Source organism: Epinephelus lanceolatus, chromosome 3 (genome assembly GCF_041903045.1).
Source record: "Epinephelus lanceolatus isolate andai-2023 chromosome 3, ASM4190304v1, whole genome shotgun sequence".
In the NCBI taxonomy this organism is placed as follows: Eukaryota; Metazoa; Chordata; class Actinopteri; order Perciformes; family Serranidae; genus Epinephelus; species Epinephelus lanceolatus.
This window is the reverse complement of record NC_135736.1, coordinates 25,480,754-25,503,618: the sequence shown is the minus strand read 5'-3', so window position 1 is coordinate 25,503,618 and position 22,865 is coordinate 25,480,754. Positions and strand designations below refer to the sequence as shown.

At 42.2% G+C, this 22,865-nt stretch overlaps 1 protein-coding gene across 1 annotated transcript in view; it reads left to right on the top strand.

Moving 5' to 3' along the window:
* The window catches only part of tll1 (tolloid-like 1), a 66,416-nt gene that overhangs the window by 24,605 nt on the left and 18,946 nt on the right, over positions 1–22,865 (top strand). The window contains exons 3-17 of the mRNA XM_033623013.2: positions 1,784–1,906; positions 2,113–2,193; positions 3,556–3,729; positions 3,830–3,947; positions 6,830–7,008; positions 7,511–7,616; positions 8,644–8,768; positions 10,167–10,282; positions 10,494–10,596; positions 11,709–11,825; positions 12,051–12,196; positions 12,993–13,188; positions 13,294–13,419; positions 15,988–16,148; positions 16,251–16,431. Coding sequence (XP_033478904.1) covers positions 1,784–1,906; positions 2,113–2,193; positions 3,556–3,729; positions 3,830–3,947; positions 6,830–7,008; positions 7,511–7,616; positions 8,644–8,768; positions 10,167–10,282; positions 10,494–10,596; positions 11,709–11,825; positions 12,051–12,196; positions 12,993–13,188; positions 13,294–13,419; positions 15,988–16,148; positions 16,251–16,431 — 2,052 coding nt within the window. The remainder of the gene's footprint in view (positions 1–1,783; positions 1,907–2,112; positions 2,194–3,555; positions 3,730–3,829; positions 3,948–6,829; positions 7,009–7,510; positions 7,617–8,643; positions 8,769–10,166; positions 10,283–10,493; positions 10,597–11,708; positions 11,826–12,050; positions 12,197–12,992; positions 13,189–13,293; positions 13,420–15,987; positions 16,149–16,250; positions 16,432–22,865) is intronic.

Genomic DNA, 22,865 nt, shown 5'->3' with positions numbered 1-22,865 from the left:
ACACCACTGCCCTCCACAGATAAAGAAAACACCTGTGCTACATCCTGGTGAATTGTTGTACCAGAATTGTATAATGTACAAATGTGACAGCTGCTGTAGACTTCTGCCAGGTGTAGAAATGCACATTGTATTTACTGAATCAAAGGCCCTAAGAGTTCTGCACTGCAGGCCTGAGTGGGTTAAACAGTTTGTACTTGAACTGAAATGAATTCTGTAAAAGATCCTCATTAACTGCATCCAATTTTGTTCTGGACGAGTTGTTTTAATACCCACATGTTGAGGAAAAGTGGTCACTGCTTATTTGCAAATTCTTTTTAAGTCCTTGTAAAGTTTTTGTTATTGTCTCCATTTCTGACTCATCCATGGTTTGGATGACCTCTGGTTAATTAGAAGTAGGATTTAAAACTTATATTTGTTTCACAGAGAGCAGTGCTCTCTTTTTCATGAGCACACCGTCCACACTCACACAGTTAGACTCACATTCATACTTGGAAGCTGCCGTAGTATAACAAGAGTCTGATTTCATCCCGTTTAGTAGCTCCAAGTGAGCATTTGAAAACATTAAATCTGTTGTCAGTGCACCTTAGGCATAGTGATAAGGGACGAGCCACGTGCTGCTCTTCCACTTTACACACTGGGATTTATCCTGAATCACGTCCTCTTTGTCAGCCTTTAATTCCTGTTTCACTTCATCTCATTTTCATGAGGATTTTATTTAATCAAACCACACAGACAGAACAAAACAGACTTTTTTTTCAGTGGCAAGTGTCTATTATGTTACAAGACATACCATTTGTATGTATAAAGACATTTACAGGCACAATAGCAGACTTTTTTGGTTCCTGTTTTTAAAAACTTACTTTTTAGCTAAAGGTGTATTCTGTATTTTTCAATGTGGACATTATTTTTCCATATTTTTGTATCTAAGTGACTAATGGGAACAGCAGTGTTTGAAGCTGGTCCAGTATTGAGCAAGAGCACTGCAGCAGGCAGCCACAGACATTATAGGTGTGGAGTGACGGACAACATTATGAAAAGGATCCCTACAGAGAGAGACCGCTTTGTCTGACCAGAAACAGCCCTGAAATTGCCACTACCAGACTCCATTTAAATAAACAATAATTTAAGCATCATAAAACTCTTTTAATTCAAAGTCAACAGACACAAAATAAAACTCACAAAACCATCTTGGTTTGTCTTTCCATTGTTCCAGCAATCACCAGCTCTGGTTTGGTTGAATTAAACTTTAACCTTAATTAATACAGTTAGATGTGAAAACATGCTGCCTCTATACATGCTAAAATGACTGTTTATTTAAATGGAGTCTGGTGGCTTTGGTGATGGTGATTTTGGGTCTGTTTCTGGTTAAACAAAAAGGATCTCACTTGTTACAGTGACCCTACAGAGTCTGCCTCTGTAGGGATCCTTACCACAATGTTGTCAGACACAGAGAGTGATAATCTGAGCCTGTCAGTGGCAAAAACAAACACTTATTGAGGGTGCATAATTCACCAGAGTACATACAATGTAGCCTGTTTTGCAGCTGCCTGCTGCTGCGCTCTCCTCTGTACTGGACCAGTTTAAAGATTGTTGTTCCCATTAGTCACTCAGACAAAATAACACCGGAAAATAGGGACCCAGGTTGAAAAATACCAAGATACAGGGAAAGGGTAGAAAGGCACTAACCTTGTTCCACTGATACTTTGATGATGATAATGATGATAATATGTTCATGATTCTGCTGTTGATTGTGATTCTAACAGATGTTTCTCTTCACCTGCAGCTGCATTCTGGGGCGACATCGCTTTAGACGAGGAGGACCTGCGCATGTTCCAGATTGACAGGACGATAGACCTCACACAGCACACACACATGCACACACACTCCCGGCAGGGCCACACGTCTGGTGAGTGAACTCGACATCGCACTCTCACTCAGTAATCATCATGTAATACTCTCTCTCATGTTTCCTCTGAAACGCTTGCTCTCATTACCTATCGACTGCAGAGCGAAGCAGTTTGAGTAGGAAGGAAGTAGACAGAGGCCACTTGAGGATATCAGCATTTATTGTGCATTGTTTGTGTTTTGATTCTTGGCTCTTGTGTGTGTCAGGTGGCCTGGAGGAACATGAAATTTCTAAGAAGAGAGGATCGTTATATCTATTGCTGGAGAGAATACGCAGGTTTGGCTTCGGTAAGGACCCAACACTTTACTACTCACTGTAATGATGGTGGTGTTTCATGCTTTAACCAATACACTACAAATCCTATATTCTTTACGTTAATGCAGACATTACCACAGTGGCATCCTGGATCTTTTAGGAAGCCACAGGTTCTATTTTACTTCCATACAGTGTGAAAACCAACTTTTTTGCATAGTCTTGAAGCTTTGATTAGGCTTCTAAAACACAGCTCTCTGAGAAACTTTAAATGCACTACCAAGAAGACTTTTTGGTTTCTGCTTGTAACCATGCAAACTTTGAGCAAAAATAGTGATGAAATGTTCACTGTGATGAGACGATCTCAAGCAAGTTTCAGGTTTCTGCAAGTTGACTTTCATGTTGTACTGAAATGAATGAAACTGATTGAAGTGCCATGCTTTGAGATGTACACAAAAAGTTGTTTCTTCTTTTGCATTTCAACGGCAATTACATATTTAAATATTTTTGTATATATATATATATATATATATATATGTATGTATATATATTCAAATTTAGCCTCCAGGTTTGTTGCAGAGGCAGTTTGAGTCTCTTTAGTGATCTTTCTACTACAGTTGGGTATCGAACTTGCTACTTTTAAGGGTACTGACTGAAATACGTGTTTACTACGTGTACCAATTCACGTTAAATCTATCGGTGCTGAATGTCAGTACCTGATAGCGCTCTGGGTGAGAGCCCCAGGTTTAGACAAAAGGAGGAAGGGTTGTGAAGCCTGAAAGTGAGCCATGGAACTCTGAGGCCAGCAATGGAGTTCTGTGGAGCCGCTGGGTTCAATTTCAGACGGGAGGTAGAAACACCTGGAAACTGGGAAGCCAGGAAGCTGGCCCCCGGAGCTCTGTGGCCACAATGTCGGCTATGATATTTTGTGATGAGAGGCACCTCTGAAGCACAATCAGACCCCCATGAAGGCTACAGGCTGAAATGCAGAATCATAATTAAGCTATTTTCAATACTCTCATTGTTGCTAGACCTTTTACAGGTCAACACTGGTCTCCTTCTTTATGCTCTTTGCAACTCGGCAAAGTTTGTATCACGACCTTGATCCTACTGAATCACAATCAGATCCAGAATGTATGAACGTATGACGCATTATAAACTTCTTCAAATTAAATGTTTAATGAAACTTAATATTGCAGTGTTATTCCCCTCTGATCTGAGGATAAACTTTGAAAGGTCACGTATAATAAGAAGCAGTGTGATCCAGTAATCTTGCAGCACATTTATGAACTGATATTCAAAATACTAGACCAGACATTTATTCTGTTTGAACATACATAATAAGAACTTGTGGTGAATTTAGATTTGATGGCTGTTGTTCTCTCCTCACTTGTTAGACTATCTCCCAAAGAACTCCAGCAAAGGAGTTGCCAATCCCAGGAGCCAAACTGGTAAAGGTGGGAAGACTGGAAATGTAGTGAAAAGCCGTATTCCTCGAGCAGCCACATCCCGAGCTGAGAGGATATGGCCTGGAGGAGTCATTCCCTACGTCATTGGAGGGAACTTCACTGGTAAGCAACTCTACTGGACTGCTGCCCGTGCTGCTCAAGAGTGAAACACACACTGACGTGTGATTGTGTAAAAGTAGGATGTGAAATGTGTGTGTTTCAGGTAGTCAGAGGGCCATGTTCAAGCAGGCCATGCGTCATTGGGAAAAACAGACGTGCGTAACTTTCATTGAGAAGACAGATGAGGAAAGCTACATTGTGTTCACCTACAGACCCTGCGGGTGAGTTTGGTGAATCTCTTTGTGTACGTGTGATTGTGTGTGAGTGTGTACCTAGAGCTCAGTGGTGACCTTGTCACAGCGAGAGACGATATGGTCACTCAACAATGGCTCCACTTTCCTTCCTGTCCTGCTCCTGTTTCCCCATCCCACCAATCACGCCGCTCACTCGAAGTTTTTGTATGTTTGTGCAATTTTTTTGTTCATACACTGCAGAAGTGCATTGTTCTGTTGAGTGGCAGCGCGGCAGGGTCATAGTGTGTTTGTGCACTTCACTGACTGGTTGGAAGCTGTGAAATGTCAGAGTGAAATCACAACATTTGGCAGGTTTATCTCACTAAGCTGCTTTTGTGCAGATAGTTATAAGAGTGAGTACATGTAGGATTAGGGCTGAACAATATAAAAAAAAAACCTGACAATTAAATTTTTTTTCGGTGATATATTGTGATATGAAAAAATACAGGAATGTCCACCAGGTGACTTGAATAGCTCCCTTATTTTACTCTCATCCTGTCCCTCGCTCATTTTCAGGTTGTGGTTGACAACTAGCGGGCGTGCTCTTATCTTATAGAATAATGTTAGTGTTAACATTACCTTTCCAGCTTCACAGCTGCAAACTTTACTTCTGGTTTCTTTAGGCAGACTCATTTAGCTTTAGCCTGACTCGTAGCCAGCAACTACAATTACTACAGTTTCACTCTATGGTGAAAAACGGTTAGTAGACGTCGTGATAATATTGTATTAAACAGGTGCATTATTTCGTCTGCGCAGTGAACACAAAGCACAACTATTTTTACAGTCGTTATACTGGAACCTGAGCTTATCTAGTATAGATAACTACTGTAGCTTCAGAGAAGCATTGGTTTCACTGTGTCTACAGCTCTTGCAGGTGTGGTCACTGTACTTTTGTTACACACACACACACAAACACACACACACACACACACACACACACACACAGGAGTCTAAATTCTCATAACAAATGCCGCCAGACTAAGCCTTATCACACATAACCTGTCTTAAAGGTGAAGGCTTGGCCAGTAAAATAAGTCATTAAAAAAAAGAACCGTGTGAATTTTCCTTTGAATCATGCAGCAGAAAAGTTGTAGCCTGACATGTTTGACTTAAATTACCTTACCTGACATTGTGCGTCCTGCGATGTGACTATTGCGCATGCGCACATTGCAATGTCGATACTGAAACGATATATCTTGCAGCCCTGTGTAGGATAATAAGTTCATAAATCGATTAGTTTATCTGACGAAAATCAACCCACACCAGTTCAGTGATAATTGATGAATTAAAGTCATTTATTGAGCAAACAAGCCCCATTGCTATTTTTATTTTATATTACTGTGAGTTAAAAACCTTAGAGTTTTTGACAGTTGGTTATAAAAAATAAATAAAATAGTTGGTATATATGCCATGTGTTATGGTTGTATCATCTTTATCAAATGTCTTTTTGCATTCAGCAGCATTCAGGCATATTATATCTTTGGAAACCTTGATATGTTGACTGTAACTTAACAGGGATGTAATCAAACCTCTACTTTTTCGGTACCGACAAAAATGTGTCCATAGCACCAAGCACTGAAAACTGTTAGGTATGATTTGTAGTCTTGTTCACTTACCTTATTTTAGTTAATTTTTAGTTAGTTAGTTTTACAAGCAGGTAAAACATAACAATGCCCTGACAGCAGCAGCAGAGAAAATCCGCCTGCAAGAAGATGTCCAGAAGAAGCTAAAATACGTGTGGCTTTCTGGAGGATTTGTTGATTATAAAAACTGGTCCCATTGTGTCTCTCCTGTGATCTTAGAGCAGAGCAGAGCAGTACAATACCCAGAGCTAAATTTTAATAGGACTTCTGTAGACTGAACAATAATGGTATGGCAAAGAATAGTCTGCAATAACCCGCACACTGTAACTGAAGATCTTGAACAATCAAAATGTTGCACTGTTACAGCGATTATTAATGTTTTGTTGGAACAGAGAAACTGCAGATTCCACCATGTTTTCTTTAATATTTCCAGTTTGTTCCAACACTGAATACTTTCTTTGGGTGTATGTACTTCTCTCTTTTTATTGAACAATGATAGTTACAGGTTCGAGAGAAGTTCATTTTGAAATGTATCTGATATTTAAATGTAAATGCCATTCAGATGTGTAAAAGATCTGTGTGACAGATGATGCCAGTTTTCTCGTGCTCTGTCATTGGCTGGCTGCATCAGAGATTAGACACTTTAATCTGATGTATAAATACCCTGCCGCTTGGGCGTGTGACAGAGAGAGAGAGAGACATAGACAGAGAGAGATGCAGAAAAAATAAGTAATGTTTTATAAAAGAACCACAGTGTGTTTGTGGCACCTGTTGTGGGTGAAGTGCTGCTGATACTAGAGCTGCAAACGCAAGAAAAAAAGACTATCTACTCCAGTGACTCCTGATCCTTACCCTGCAATCAGCTCGCTGGGTAACTTTAATCAGATTTGTTAGCCTGGCACGGATGTCTCGGCTAACCAGAGAAAAAAGAATGAGTGTGTGCCCTTTTTTTGTGTGTGTGTGTGTGTTTGTGTGTGTGTTCTGTGAGCAGTGATATGTGAATTCTCACAGCTTGTTCACATTGGGTTATGAAACTGCAGTGTTATCGGAGCGCTGCATGTAAATAAATCCTGACGCTTTCCCTCTGGTGGACGTAGTACAAGGCAGGAAATCCTGAGAAGACTGTGTGTGCGTGTGTGTGTGTGTGTGTGTGTGTGTGTGTGTGTGTTTGAGTGAGTGTGTGTGTTCATGCAACACTGCTGATGCTTTTTTTTCTCCACTGCCAAATGAGTAGTAAATATCGTCCGCCTATCTCCCTGCTATCAACTTCCTACTAATCCTTATTAGGTGTTGTTCCTATGTGGGTCGTCGTGGCAACGGGCCCCAGGCCATCTCCATAGGGAAGAACTGTGACAAGTTTGGCATCGTGGTGCACGAACTGGGCCACGTCATTGGCTTCTGGCACGAGCACACGCGGCCTGACCGTGACGATCACGTGACCATCATTCGCGATAACATCCAACCAGGTGAGACTCAGTACCCATGATGCACCTGGGTCTCTGTTAGAATCATTTAGGGTCGTTTCCAGCCTGAGACAAGTGAGGACGTTTACGGATAATGTGAATGTGTGTGTTTTTAAATTCACACTCGTGTTTTGTCCCTGTGTGAGTGTAAATGAGGCTTTTAATGACTGTGAAAGCACCTCGACCCCCCAGACTGTCACTCCTCCTCCCACACACTCCTCTGCACCGCAACGTAATCTGACAGGTGTTAAATCAGATGACACGGCAGTGAATCAGTCCTGACCCAAGTTTTTATTTAGAAACCTATATTTAGAAACCTATCAGAGCTTTACGCTACCCTGATAATTAGATATATGTCCTTATTAATGCAGACTTAATTATTTAAATTTTGTTTTGTGCGTTCATTTTTGTGTAAAGAATATATTCTGTTACACTCTGTTGGTTGGTTGATGCTGCTGTCCTTCTATGTGTGCAAATGTGTGTGTATTTGTGTACATGGTTGCAGGCCAGGAGTATAACTTTCTCAAGATGGAGCCAGGGGAGGTCAACTCTCTCGGGGAACCGTATGATTTCGATAGTATCATGCACTACGCCAGGAACACCTTCTCACGGTAACTAGCGGCACAATATCTCTTGACTGCTGAATTTACAACACTATCAGATACACAATCTGCCAAAACACATTTCTCTAAAGTTCAGTGTCTGCTCTGTAATTTTGTGAAGCAGTGACCCTGATGGTGTTTTGATTGTTTTTGGGGTGGAGCTGATACTTGCATCATCCAGGGCGAATAAAGGTTCAGTGCAACATGCAAAAATTCACATAAAAAGGCTGCAGCTATTCCTTTTCCTGTGCACAGTACAACCTACAAACATGTTAAACATTACTGGATTTATCAGCATCATTGCTGAGCTTGTGACCAACAAGCTAAAACAGAGCAGATATTATAGCCACAGACAGCAGTGAAGGCGAGATACTGTTGTTTACTTCATTTTCGGACTCTCGCTCACATCTGAATCCTGTCTGATTTTTAAGACCTGTTCCTAAACCACAACATTGTGCAACTCCACACCTGCTCCGCCACCTGCACATATGAACAATTAGTTCTGCAACCTTGACCCATGAACATAAGATCCACAGCCCGACCTGAAACTGCAAATCCTATAAAAACCATGCCCTCTGTAGGCAGCATGTTTAAAGTGATCACTTTGGAACATTGTATACATGATAGATAATGAATATTTTAAAAAAGATACACAGTGCACACTACAGCACACTCACTTTGGGAGAAATTAGAAATAATCAGCACAATGAAACTAATGGAAACTTTTCATAGCATCATGAACACCCATGTTTTCTCCGCCATCTGAAATCAGCCAGTTAATTTGGCAGTGAGAGCCATCATGGGTTCACTCTACATGCTTTCTGTATGAGGATGCTTTATAATCTCTGCATCACCTACTCTCATGACCCCTCCTATTCCCCACTCAGCTCGACTCACACATCGGGAGAAAACATAAAAACATTGGTGGAGCGATTACATTATTCTGCTTTGAAGATACATGTGTGTGTGTGTGTTGAAATTGATTTCCTTGAAGTCAGAGCATGACGTGTGTAAATGTCTCTTTTCACGCCTGCAGGGGGATGTTCCTCGACACCATTCTTCCATCCAGAGATGAAAACGGGGTCCGGCCTGCTATTGGCCAGCGCACCAGGCTCAGTAAAGGAGACATTGCACAGGCAAGGAAGCTGTATAGATGTCCAGGTACTGATATATTTACTACATGACCACAGTGTGTGTGAATATGTTTGTGCAAAGTGTCCATACAGCCAGAAAACAAAACATGACCTCTGTTTATCAGCTCGTATCTCTGGCGTAAAATATCCCCGCCCCTCCATTCTCCAAGGCACAGAGGTGAAGTTGAGTAATTTGTTATTTCATGCGACGCTTCCCTCTTTGTTTTCGTGTCTCACACACGTCACACACACTCATCCCGTCAGTTCTTGCGTACATCTGTGCCGTTCGGGGCGTCCCTCTGTTGCGCAGTTCTCATGTGATCTGGATCTGCTCTCAAGCTGAGCTGTGGGGTAATGTTGCAATGGTTTACTATCGCAAGTGTTGCCATCCCACACACTCACATCCCCAAGATGAGGTCACGCTTTAGGTCATCATGTCGACATGATCTTAGACAAACAGATTAAATAATATTTGTCACCATTCTGGTCTGTTAAATTTGCCAAAGTCTTTAAAATCTGTGCTGTTAAAATCCAATATATCTGACAATATGCAAGTATGGCATTTATTTCATTCATGAATATTAATAACTGCACATATATCACAGGATATATGTCATTCTGCTGAATCCATTTTGATACTGGAGCGAGAACAAGACTGTGTGTCCCAGCTGGAAATATATTCAACCTCAACCTTATAAGGTCATATTTGAGTGATACCATATTCACTGACAGATGAACAGAGCCCCAGGGCATTGTGGGGGAAAACAGCATGCATGATGGGATAGGAGGGGCACATTTGGCTAACCTCCTTTTGAGAGGGAGCGACGGCGTTAAACTCGGAATGAATGAACAAGAGAGAAATGTTGCTTGATAATTTTCCCACGACTTCCTTTCCAGCTGTAATAGTTTTCTTTCTTCATTGTTAAAGATTTAAAGTCTGTCAGTCTCGCTCACTTACAGTAAATGACTCTACTACTGGGGAATGTTTAATTCTGCTGAATGGTGACGAGGCTTAATGACTGTGGTCGGACCTCACATGTATGCTGATACACATGGGAATGCAGACACCCAGACTGCAGACTCGAACGTGCAAAACTAAGACAAGCCAAAGACAACATGAAATGCGAGTTTGTTTGGGAGAGTGATTTTAATTCCTTTACTGTTTTTACGAATCAGAAATAAGGGTCCAACAGTTTCCATCTGGACAGATCCGACATTGTAGACTGAGGCTGTTGTTTTGACAGAATAGTCTGTAGTATATTTATTTTGGTAAATTGGCAGTAAAAGATGAGAATAATAATAGATATGAGAGCCATGTGTTCTTAAGTAATGTACCATAAGTATCAGTACACAGCTGAAAGGATTACACACAACAGCAGGACTCACCACAAAAATGTAACTCCATCTGTGTGTGTGTGTGTTGCAGCATGCGGAGAGACGCTCCAAGATTCAACGGGCAACTTCTCGTCTCCTGGTTACCCCAACGGATACCCCTCATACACGCACTGTGTCTGGAGAATATCAGTTACACCTGGAGAAAAGGTGCATACACACACACCCACACACAAACACACACCCTGCAGTGCAGTGAATGTGCATGCACTAACAGAGGGAGACTGCTGACTGTTTATTGATTATGTCCTCACACCACAGGTACCACCCTCTTCTTCCCTTCTGCCTCTCCTCGACTCCTTCTTTGAGGTGCAAACACACTGTAATAAATATGTAAATGTTCTTACTTTTTCTCCTACAGATTGTTCTTAACTTCACCACCATGGATCTGTATAAAAGCAGTTTGTGTTGGTACGACTACATTGAGGTTCGGGATGGATACTGGAGGAAAGCTCCACTGCTCGGTAAGATCAATGAGGGCCAGAAGGGTGCTGGTTGCCTTTTAAAGGAGTAGTAGATCGTCCAAAAACAATATAAACTGTATATAGTACTCACCTCTTTAGGCTCTTTATGGTTCCATAAAAAGCTTCTTATTGAATGGCATCATAAACATACTCTTCAGCAGAAGTGAAAGTAAAAGCCAACTGCAGATTCACTCTCATTTGCCATTTTGCCTCCCTACATTTGCAATTTTCAGCACTGTCTCTCATGGATCCCCTGCTGCTTACAGTCTGGCACCTGATTGCTCCTTTTTCATAAAGCCCTGACCTCACCTGCACTGTGCCCACAAACATCCTGAACACAGAGAATAAGAAGAACATCGCCACACACATCTAGTGGGTCATAAGTGATGATTCAGTCTTCTGTTTGAGTCTGTGGAGAGCCCAAAAAATGAAAGCATCGAGCAGAGTCCAAAGAAAGGACAACAAAAAAGTTTCTAAAACATCCCAAAACCTTTTTGAAGCCTCTTGTACCGTATTGTCCAAGAGTCTTGTATTCATTTATGGGCTCATGGAGAACCAAACAACTATATTGTGAACAAAGCATTGCTGGATTATCCTCTTGAAAAGGAATTTGTTGTGCACATTTGTGGACGTTTACTTGCTCTTACTTTGAATTTTCAACCTGCCTATGACGCGCATGCACAACAAATCCCTTTGTGCATTCCGCTCTGCTTAACGCCATCGGATAGAAACTTTTTCTGGGATCAAAGAGAGTGCAAGGAGGATAGTCCTATGTACAGTTTATATTGTGTTTGAGTGAACTATCCCTTTAATAAACTGTTGCTCCGTCATTAGCTCTTTACTTCTGCTGAAATCACTTTGGATGATTGACACTGCTGTGACTCTAAGGCCATGTTCAAAATGACAGTATCAAAAAATCTATCTGATTGGCCAGTACAATGTTTTGCCAGATGACATCACTTTGCAGTGAAGCAAAACTTGAACCAGGATTAAAAATATACAGATTTATGAGTATTGTTATTGTTTTTCCCTCAGATATTTCACATCACGTTTCACAGGCTATGACACAAATTATGATTCTGACAGGGTTTGTTTTGATGTGTTTTTAACAGGCAGGTTTTGTGGAGATAAAGTTCCCGACGTGTTGATCTCCACTGACAGCAGGATGTGGATTGAGTTCCGCAGCAGCAGCAACTGGGTGGGAAAAGGCTTCGCTGCCATTTATGAAGGTGACCTGAGAAAACAAATATTCACATGAAAACATAAATATATGTGTAAAAACAAAGAGTGTAAACCCAGTGTACATGGTTAAGTAAAGGCCGGGTTTAACGACTGCAACTTTTGTGAGACGTTTCCATGCATAATTAATATATACACGAGTTTCAGGTGTTGTTGGTTACTGCAGTGTATGCTAATCTGTCCTGTCTCTCTGTCTGTCTGTCTGTCTTGTGCAGCGATCTGTGGAGGGGAAATCACCAAAGACTCAGGACAGATTCAGTCTCCCAACTATCCTGATGACTACAGACCCTCTAAAGAGTGTGTGTGGAGGATCACTGTGTCTGAAGGATACAACGTCGGGCTCAGCTTCCAGGCCTTCGAGGTGAGTCACTTCTTGTGTATGTGTGTGTGTGTGTGTGTGTGCTCATGTTTGTGTGTGTGTTTCTCTCTCTTCCTCCCCCTCTGTGAGTGTGTGTACGTGTGTATGTGCTCAGGAATGTCTGGGTCAAATTTCACGCTCGTATAGCTGCTAAGAAGTTAATAATGTTAGTGGTGCATGTGTTTGTGTGTGTGTGTGTGTGTGTGTGTGTGTGCACAGAAACACGGCACAGTAGAGGATTAGTTTTGTGCTGTAAAAATGTCAGTGTGCTAAATGACTCAATCTGTCCCCAACCTTGCTTCAATCCTGTAAGGTCAAAGTTCACCGTTACACAGAAGTGAACATCAACCTCGTTTAAAATTGCTCCAGTCAAGGGTTAGGTATCGTTAAGAAATTACGTTTTTATAGCATCTCAGCATGCTGAACTGCCAACTCAAATATACCGGGCTTGACTTCACCACACCACAGACTGTATGGATTGTAGCTGCTGCTGCGGGAGTGCGAGCTCTGCACCAGGGACAGTTGCGAGAATCCACCTGCAGTTTCGATACTTATTGGTATTGGGTTATTTCAGTCAGTACCCTAGGAGTATCTAGTACTGATACCCAGCCCTATTCTAGTCTAAGACACTTCTCTTGGCTAAAACGACGCAAATAAGATCCAGCTTGTAAAAAGAAGTTCTTTCCCCACTAGGTTTTGCTGAGATATTTGATAGTGACAGGACAGATGTTGATATTCACAGAGGTGTTGTGTTTCTCACTGCATGTTTGTGTGTTCACCTACGTGAATGTTTTTCCAGATTGAGAGGCACGACAGCTGTGCTTACGACTACCTGGAGGTCCGAGATGGCCCCCTGGAGACGAGCCCTTTGATTGGTCGATTCTGTGGCTACGACAAACCTGAGGATGTGCGCTCCACCTCACACACGCTGTGGATGAAGTTTGTCTCAGACGGCACAGTCAACAAGGCCGGCTTTGCTGCTAACTTCTTCAAAGGTATGTGTGTGTGTCATGTGATTGTTTTTTTCTCACGAGACCTCTTAACCAAAGCATTCTTTAGGTGTGTGAAAATAAATGTGCGCTGACGTGTGTGTTTTTCAGAGGAGGATGAGTGTGCCAAGCCAGACAATGGTGGATGTGAACAGAGGTGTGTAAACACTCTCGGCAGCTTCAAGTGTGCCTGTGACCCGGGCTATGAACTAGCTCCAGACAAGAAGAGCTGTGAAGGTAACTGTGAGTGTGTGTGGTGTGTGCGTGTGTGTGTGATGCAATCATGTTTGTATGCGCATTCCTTTGTAAGTCGCTGTGTGTTTCTGTAGGATATGAGTCTAACTCATCAGAAAAAAAACATCCGAGCAGCCTCCATCAACAGGAAAAAACAACTTTCTGACACAAAGCCACATGCCCCGCTGCTTTAGTGCCACAAATGCTGTGAAGGTCCTTTAATCCCACGAAATAGATTAACTACCCACAGTGACCCTCATACTGAAACAACTGAAACCACTTCTGAGGCAGAGAGAGAGAAAGCTATGCTGAGAGAAATATACAAATGGTGGTTTTGCTGTATTTCTTTGAAGAGCAGTAGTTACTTTGGCTTCCCCGCTGAATTAATGTGTGGGAACATTGTGGAGAAAGTGGATTTAAAGGGGAAATAGACACGTTTTTTTGCTTTAACTTATCATTATGAAGTAAATATTGATTGCTGTAGAAAAATGACACCATCAGTATTTAGATTGGTTCCCTTAAAGCCTAATTTTCATCATGTAATTCTCTCTGCCCCAGGGTATGATTTTCAGGGGAAATAAAGGGTTGATTTACGACACAAAGGAAGTGCATCAACTACTGCGCAAAAAAACCCAGGAGTAAAATAGTGCTTTTGTTTTCCCCAGTAGTTATCAGTGGTTATCCCCAGTTACCAAAAGAGTATTGCTGTATGGTAGAATAGCCACTTATGTTGTGTAATACATTTTTTTGCTTCATTCCAATAGAAATGTACTTTTTACCCTTTTTCTACCAAAAGCATTGCATATATGCAGGTTTTTTTAAATGTGGGGAAACCTGTTATACTGCCAGCAGTAGATGAGTATGACTTTGTTTTTCGTTTTTGGTGCCGGTGTATCACATTCAACACCATGACTTTGCTGGAAAGCAGCTTAGTAAACAGAAGAAAGCATCATGGAGGCCAGTGAAAGTCAGTCAGTGGTTACTTCTTTTTTATACCCGTTACTTATTCTCTCAAACTCAGTGCTGACTAATTTGTAATGATGTTTGAGCACCGCATGGGAAGAGATGGACGGACTTTGTGACGGCGCGTCATTGCATTGAGCTGTAAAAGGGGCTAAAATTAACGCATCCACCCCAGTGTCATGTCTCCGTTACTTCCAAATGGAGCAGATCGATGAGTACTGCAGAGTCATTTGTCCTGGGAATAAATGCCAGTTGTAACCTTTGACATTAGAGACAAAAGCCAGGTGTCAGTGTTTTTTTTTTCCAGTGGCAAAGGATCTTTCGTCTCACCTAAGTGACGTCACCAAAGCTGCCATAGTAGTTTGTAGTTTTTATATTCAATTACAGTGACATCTGAGGTTTCTCCATGCCCATCTCGAGAAGGATAAATTGGGGAAATGCTTGGCTGAACAAGTATCACACTAATAAATATGTTTGGAATAATAGGACAAACTGAGAAACTGAGTTGTGGTATGAGGAAAATGCTGTGGTGAACTGTACAGGTATTATCATGTCTTGTGAGTAACTGGGGACAGCAGTAGCTCAGTCCATAGGAACTTGGCTTGGGAACCGGAGGGTCGCCGATTCAAGTCCCCACCCGGACCAAAATATGGAGCATGGACTGGTAGCTGGAGAGGTGCCAGTTCACCTCCTGGGCACTGCCAAGGTGCCCTTAAGCAAGGCACCGAATCCCCCAACCGCTCGGGGTGCCAGTCCACGAGCAGCCCCCTCACCCTGACATCTCTCCATTTAATGCATGTAAAAAAGGTCCTGTTTGTGCATGTGTGTGTGTATTTCGGGCCTGTGGAAAGATTGAATTTCCCCCTTGGGGATTAATAATGTAAATAAACTTAAAAAAAAAAAATAGATTAAATTAACTTGCATTAGTTCACATGACCTACCTCCCCTTGAAATTAACAAATACCAGTAGTAATGACTTTCTTTTGAGATTAATCTGGTGGCTCTAGGACATCATCAGTAGAAGCAGAGTCTCCGTCCTCGACTTCATCATGTCAGAAATAAAACCGTCCTGACTGAAATAAATGCAGCATACAACTGTTTTCATCAAAAGCCCTGCTACAAACTAGAGTTGATTATGAGCAAGAGCTATAAACACTCTCTGTTGCACATCGGTTTCATGTTCTCTATTGCTATCTGTTAAATTGCATTGCCCCTCTCAAATAAATATGTGGCCCTTATAGCTCCCCATTGCACAAAACCAGACACTCTCACATGACGGCTCAGTTTCTTTAAACATTGGGGAAAATGTGGATTTGACATTCGGCTGCAGCCTGGAAAGCAATAATTTATGACTTTAAAGAACAGTGCATTTGAAACCTAAATAAAAACAACTGACTGAAACATTGACCAGATCCACCATCGGTTGTGAATGTATGATGCGGTTTGGCAGGGTGAGGGGAATCCCACTCCCACCACAATGTAAAATAAAACAGCTCCAAAACTCCGTCATTTTCTGTGCAGTTCTGTCCTTGTGGCTTGTAAGACATGTAAACACATATATCATGACCTTGGTGCGTGTGTGTTTCTGAATTGTGTGTGTGTTTCCAGCGGCATGTGGCGGTCTCCTCTCCAAGTTGAACGGGACCATCAGCACTCCTGGTTGGCCTAAAGAGTATCCGCCCAACAAGAACTGTGTTTGGCAGGTGGTCGCTCCCACTCAGTACCGCATCTCCATGCAGTTTGAGGCCTTTGAGCTGGAGGGGAATGAGGTAAGTGTGAGTGTGTGTGTGTGTTGTCTGTTCATAATATGGAGGTGCAAAGCATAAGTAGCCATCTTGTGGATTTGTGTTACAAGAGCTTTCTGTCTTTAGGTGTGTAAATATGACTACGTGGAGGTGCGCAGTGGCCTTTCATCAGACTCTAAGTTGCATGGTAAATACTGTGGCACAGAGGTCCCTGAAGTCATCACCTCTCAATATAACAACATGAGGATTGAGTTCAAGTCTGATAATACCGTCTCCAAGAAAGGCTTCAAGGCTCACTTCTTCTCAGGTAAGACACGTGTGTTACAACTCTGTGTGTGTGTATGCATGTGTGTGTGTGTGTGTGTGTGTGTGTGTGTGTCTGTCTGTCAGGGGTGGGCAGAGCAGTGTGTTTTGTTTGGGACATACAGATGGACAATGAGGAAGTTATTTATGCCGCAGAATCAGTATGAGAGGCTTCTAGTGTGGATATTTTTGATACTTTACTTTCGTGAAACTGGCTCACAACTAGTCTGACATTGCCAGACCAAATCCCAAATGTGAGTTTGTCTGGAACCTCTCAGTTCATTTTTGATTTCCTTTAGGCGTTGTCAAAGGCTGTAGGTCAAAACACCTCAGTCTGGATGCAGTTGGATAGACCTACAACTAATCAGATCAACAAAATATGTGACATAGCACTGAGCATTGGACAAACGTGTACAGACGACAAAGTGCGAAGATGAGCTGTGATGGTGTAGCATCGCTGCAGCCATCTTGGTTGTTTTCCAAAATGCCTTCATAACGCTTGTTTTTATGCTTCCATAACAAGCTAGGTTTATGCTTGTTGTCGTGTCCCTGGCACGAGGGTGCTTGAGCCAAAAACAAACCTGCCAACACTCCCGTCTTTCCCAGGTTTCTCCTGTATTTTGAGGCCATCGCGCAGCTCCCTCCTGTTTTGTTGTTTCTCCCAGGAAACTCCCGTAATTTGCATGACCCTCAAACTCTATTCTAAATAATCGTCATACAAGGATTCATAAGTTTGTATGTTTGTCTGATGTCGCCCAAGTCACCATATTATCTATTAAACACAAACTACACAAGTTATAGACACACTCCATACAACTCAGCCCACCTGTCACCACAACCTGGTAAATCACAAGCAGATTTGTGGAGCATGTGCCAGCTGCTCTCTGTGCAGGCAAACAGGCCAGCTAACTTAACATAGCTGTTAGCTTAGCTGTCGTTTAAATGGCAGGGCATGATGGTGTTTGCCTAACAAAATCAAAGAACACTGTAAATTTACTTGAAGTAGAGTTCAACTATAGAGTTTCTATTCATATCTTCCATTCACCAGGATACTGGCAATGCCTTTTGCAAAGCCTGTCAAGTTGACTTTGATATGGGGTACGGTTGGCAGAATGACATGAGCCAACATATCAGCACCCAATGGTGGAGTCAGTCGTTTTAGAAACATGCCCCATATTAGATAAACGGTTGTGATTGGCCTGACCGGGGCAATGTCAGCTGGAAATCTGTCTGAAGTGGAGAGATCAGATGCATCTGCCAGAGCTAGTAAAAGATGACCTCGCAGATTCATCTGGTACCCAGGCTGGCTCACGACTGGAATTTATTGTGATGAAATAAAATCTAATTGCTCAGCAGATGCTTCACTGGTGTCTAGCTTAAGTTTTTGACCTGCCGCCTATTTCCATCCCGATAACAAAACTGATATTGGATCAACCCTCCCACTGTCTCCATACCTCTGCTTTTTACTGTGCTACGTGAATGTCACACTTCATCCTGCAATTGTGTTGGCTCCAAACATATTGTATATAGATGCTTTTTCCATTCCTGATTTGTGTCCTCTGCCCACCTCCACTGACAGTTAATTTGTGCATATGTCTGCTTCTATGGTTGTTGTATTTGTGGAAATATCCATATGTTATGTGTGCACACCCCTCTGTTTCTCTGCCTGTCTTCATGTGCTGTGTCTGTCTGTCACGCTGCATCTCCTGAGCGTCCACCGGCTCTCAGGCGTCCCTGCACACCCACCCTGCGCTCTGCCCTCTCTCCCTCAGACAGACTGGCTCTGTGTCAAGAGCGTATGATTGTGTTTGAGTCATGCCAGGACATAAAGCGCGGCCGCTCTCCCTCCCGTGGCCATGTCAACAACAAGCTGGCGACCTCATCAGAGGTCGGAGGTAACATGACCTCACAGTCGGAATCTCTGATTGGCTCTGGTCTATGTGTGACGAGAGAATGGATGGATCCCGTTTTAATGGCGTGGATCATTTCTTTATCCATTCTCCTCCTGAAGGAAACATGTGCTTTGTCCCGGTGCCATGCTACATACTAATACTAGTTTAAGTGGTATTTCAGCAGTATTGATTCGTACAATACAATGTTATTATGAAACAACTTTCAGCAGCACAGTTATATTGTTACATAACTCTCTGCGGTCCAAATTAACGATTCCAATCAAGCTGAAAGGTATACTATGCAGGATTGTCCGTTACTGTTTGTAAACATGCTCGACAGTGAAAGTCTCTGCAGAAAAATCCATCACTACACACTTCTAATGGGACATAAGGTTTAAGAAAGCTTTATGAAGCTCAGTTTTGCACATATGAAGAGTTTGTTCTCCTGTTATGATCTCACATAAATGGTGGAACACATTTCGTTGCTATTTTTGTATTGGAAAATTATTATTTGCAGTAGGTACACAAAAAGTTAAAGGTGTACTATGCAGGACTTGTCGGCCACTGATTGTAAACAGTATCACCAGCAAAAGTGAAAATGAAAGCCAACCCCAGCTTTGTCTGCTTGCCATTTCGCCTCGTTGTATTTGTGTGTTTTTTGCCGTGCTTTGACCAGTTTTTGTAGCTTACTCTTGGATGTGTGCTGCTTACGGTCTGGCACATGGTCGCCAAAAAATAAGAAAATACAGACAGAGGGCAGAGTCTCTGCAGATGCCACACACTTGTAGTGGGTCATAAGTGATGACTGAGAGGGAATACTGTTTTTTTTGGAAATCCTGCATAGTATATCTTTAATTTACTGTACTGTTTTGTCATAAAAGGAGATGATGTGCATCAATGGATGCTAATCAAACTGCAACTTTGGAAGCTACAGCTAATTTCAAACTAGTGGTGTGTCTCAAATCACATACTTCCGTTAGTATACTTCTATGTAGTAAACCATGTGCACTATGTACTCATTGGCGTAGTGCTCAAATTTCAACAGGGTAGTGTTGTCTCAAACCAAACACAGCCTGAAATGACGACCGCAAATTAGCTAGTTAGCAAACTAGCATTAGCATAATTCGCGTTATCGTTCGCGGTACCAAATCATTACAGACTGCTAAATTAACCCAATAAACATACTGCTGCTTATACCCAACAACATATAGTGGTGATTAGTGCAAAAAACACATGTATTTGTTCAATGCAGCGACGTTCATGGTCGCACAGTCCTCGGCCGCTATTTCCAATTTGAAAAGTGGTCCCTCCCCTTCCGCTACGTAGCCAAGATGGCGACCATTGAGTGCGAGAAGTGTCCATAGTTCCACACTCAACTTCTTGACCGTTTTGAGTGCACCATCAGGGTACTCATAGCACACTGCATTTTTCCATACTTCTCAGTGTGAACGCACTTATGCACTCAAAATAGTAAGTGTAAGTACAGAAGTACGCGATTTGAGACACAGCAATAGCTCTTCTCCCAAATTGAAAAATTAATACTTTTGTTTTTTATTCTCTGGTGATGTGTTCCAGAAATGTCCCACAAGCTCCTAAACTATAATTAAATTAAATTTGATTACTTTTAATTTGTTGGAGATGTAAGAAGGTCCTTCTTTCCTGCATTTTGTCAGAGGACAAAAATTTCTACTCGCACCACATTATGAAAAACAAATGAACACAGTAAGTAAGTAAGTTCCACAAAACACAAACAGGAAAACCACTGAGAATTAGTACATAGTTTGGAACTGGGACACAGCTATGATTCTCCGGTTAAATGACAACAAATATTCCCCCTCTTGCTGTTGCAGGGATGAATTTGTTGGATGCTAACACTAGATAATAACAACTGTAGGAAGCTGTCCTGAAGAAAAGATCCAGATTTCTCTTTTATTACTCTGACGTTTATAGTAACTAAAAGAGAAACAGTGAAACCGATCCAAAAGGCAACTTCATTATAACATTTCGGCTGCTTCCTTGTTTTCCAGAGAAAGTAAAGCTGTCAACTGAATGAGCTCGTCAAATTAAACTACCTGCAGAACACCTGGAAGTTAAACTGCTCAGCGGAGCGTTACACAGAGAAATTACTTTCACTCAGATATAGATAATGTGTGTGTGTGAGTGGCTCTTCTATTGTCAGAAGCCTTTGGTTGGCAAAGATCCAGCAGCTTTAGGGAGGTCCCTTCGGCCTCCCACACACTACTAATCCATGTGAGTGTGCACGTGTGTGTGTGAACGCGCATGTGTGTGTGCATGTGGATATTGTGTGCTTGACCTGAAGAAAGCTACAATGGACACTGTGTAGCATCAACCGCAAAGCTTCTTAGCCTGTGATAGGGTGAGACTGAGCCCACAATAGCACTGTAATACCACATCGGACACAGACAAACACACGCGCACAAACTCACACAGGCACACACACACAGGGAGGGAAGGATTTAGTGGTTTCATTAAAAGCAGATCTAGTTTGATTCACAAGCTCTTGAGTTGAGGTGAGACTCTGCGTCTGCGTCTAATCTCACATCTCTTTATAGGAATCTGTCTCTCACTCACAGTCACAAACACACTCGGCTTTGTCTCCCACACTCTCCCTTCTACATGCTCTTGTCTTCCTGTGCGGCCATCTGCAAATCCCCACCTCAATGTTTCTCTGCCTGACACCATCACTGTTGTTGTCAACGTGGCAGCCCCACACAGAGCCAGTCTTCCCTTCCACCTCCACCCTGTGATCCTCCGGTGTTCAGCCTCACTAAAAAGGGCTTTGTCATTGCCCAGCCACGCTGAGGGGAGATCATGGGGTCAGAAGAAGCCACAAATTAAAGGATGAGGGAGAGAAAATGAGCGAGAAGTGGAAAAACACCTCAGTTGTGTCCTTTCAGTTTTTGTTTTTGAGTCAGCAAATATTTAAACCTTTAACCTCTTAACAAGCAGCAGCGTGGCAGTCATTATTAACTCATGGTGGGCAGCCAAACATTGAGCAAACTTACAGACAACTTCACCTGAACTATTTTGGAACTAAATCCCCAAAGATACCAAGTAAGTCAGGCTGAACATATATAATACATCATCATGATATTATAGTGTTACTTGAATATTATTATGTCACTAAATGAAAACATCATACAGCTCTAACAGAGAGGTATGACAAGCTGATTGAGAATACGTATGATACCATCAGTGTCAGGGTCAACAATAAGAACTGCCTGATTGCTTGCGGCAAGTAAAATGCCACATTGGGCTAGTAAATCTAACAACAGTCCAACAATCTGGCAAATGGTAAAAGAAATTAAATGCATATTTTTTTCCGCTGCTGATGGAAGCAGGTAAAGAGTGAGCCATCCCGCTTCTTTCTCATCTCTGTTTTGAGTTGCACATGCCCAGTCCTGATTGGACGTTGAGAGAAAATGGCAGCAGTTCAAGACAAAGTTTGTGAGCTGAAGCGCAAGCGAGCATTTAGATTATCCTGGAAACAGGAGTTTAGTTGGAAGGCGTTAGAGGATGTGGGCAAAACTCCAGCTATGTGTTGTGCAGTTTACTACAAGTTTCAGGGCAAAGCAGCCAAAACAGGTTGTAATTTCGAGGCACGCCAATTTTCTGCAAAACATCACTGGAGTGCTGTTAGGTCTTTAGTCTTCTTTGTTATTTGATGATGACTAAAACAATTTGTTTAGGAGCAAGGAAAAATTGACTTTGGGCAAGAAGATGTCTGACCGATTTGCCGGGCAAGTAAAAAAAGCATGAAACCTAAACCTTGAGTGTGGAATAAGAGTTCAGAAACCTTAAAGCTACTGAGGCAAAACAAAGTGGGAAACTATTAAACGAGTCATCATTTTTGGAAATATGCACATTTGCCTTCTTGCTGAGAGAAGAGAGGATCGCTCTCAGATCTCTGTGGTGAATGTGAAGCTCCAGCTAGCATGCGATTAGCTTAGCTTAGCACAGAGACTGGAGGCAGGGGAAAACAGCGAGCCTGGCTCGGTCCACAGATGACAAAATCCATGTACTAGCACCTCTAAAGCTCACGAATTAACATGTTATCTACTGTTTGTTTAATCTGCAGAAAACCCAAATCCTGTGGACCAGATCAGACAGAGTGCGTTTTGCAAATAGCAAAACACGAGGCACAGTGTATTGCGTTTTTTTGTTGAAGCCTGCCCTGATCAGACAGAGCGCTTTTAGACTCTTTCAGGGCTTTTTTGCCTTTATTGGATAGGATAGGTTTAAGCATGAAAGAGAGAATGACATGCAGGAAGGGGTGCAGGCTGGAATCACACCTGTAGTTGCTGTGGCAAGGACATTGCCTTTGTATATGGGGTACCTGCTGAACCCACTAAGTCACTGAGCACCCCTGTTTTGTCTGAGTCAGGGACAGTTTGGCAATCTGCTGTCAATCGTTGGGCCTAATTACCACTGGTAAAACATCAGAAAGGAGGTGAGGTGACATTTTGTTCAGATATCTCTTCCAGCTTGTCCAGGGTGATGTTGAAAGTGAGTTAACGTATCACCG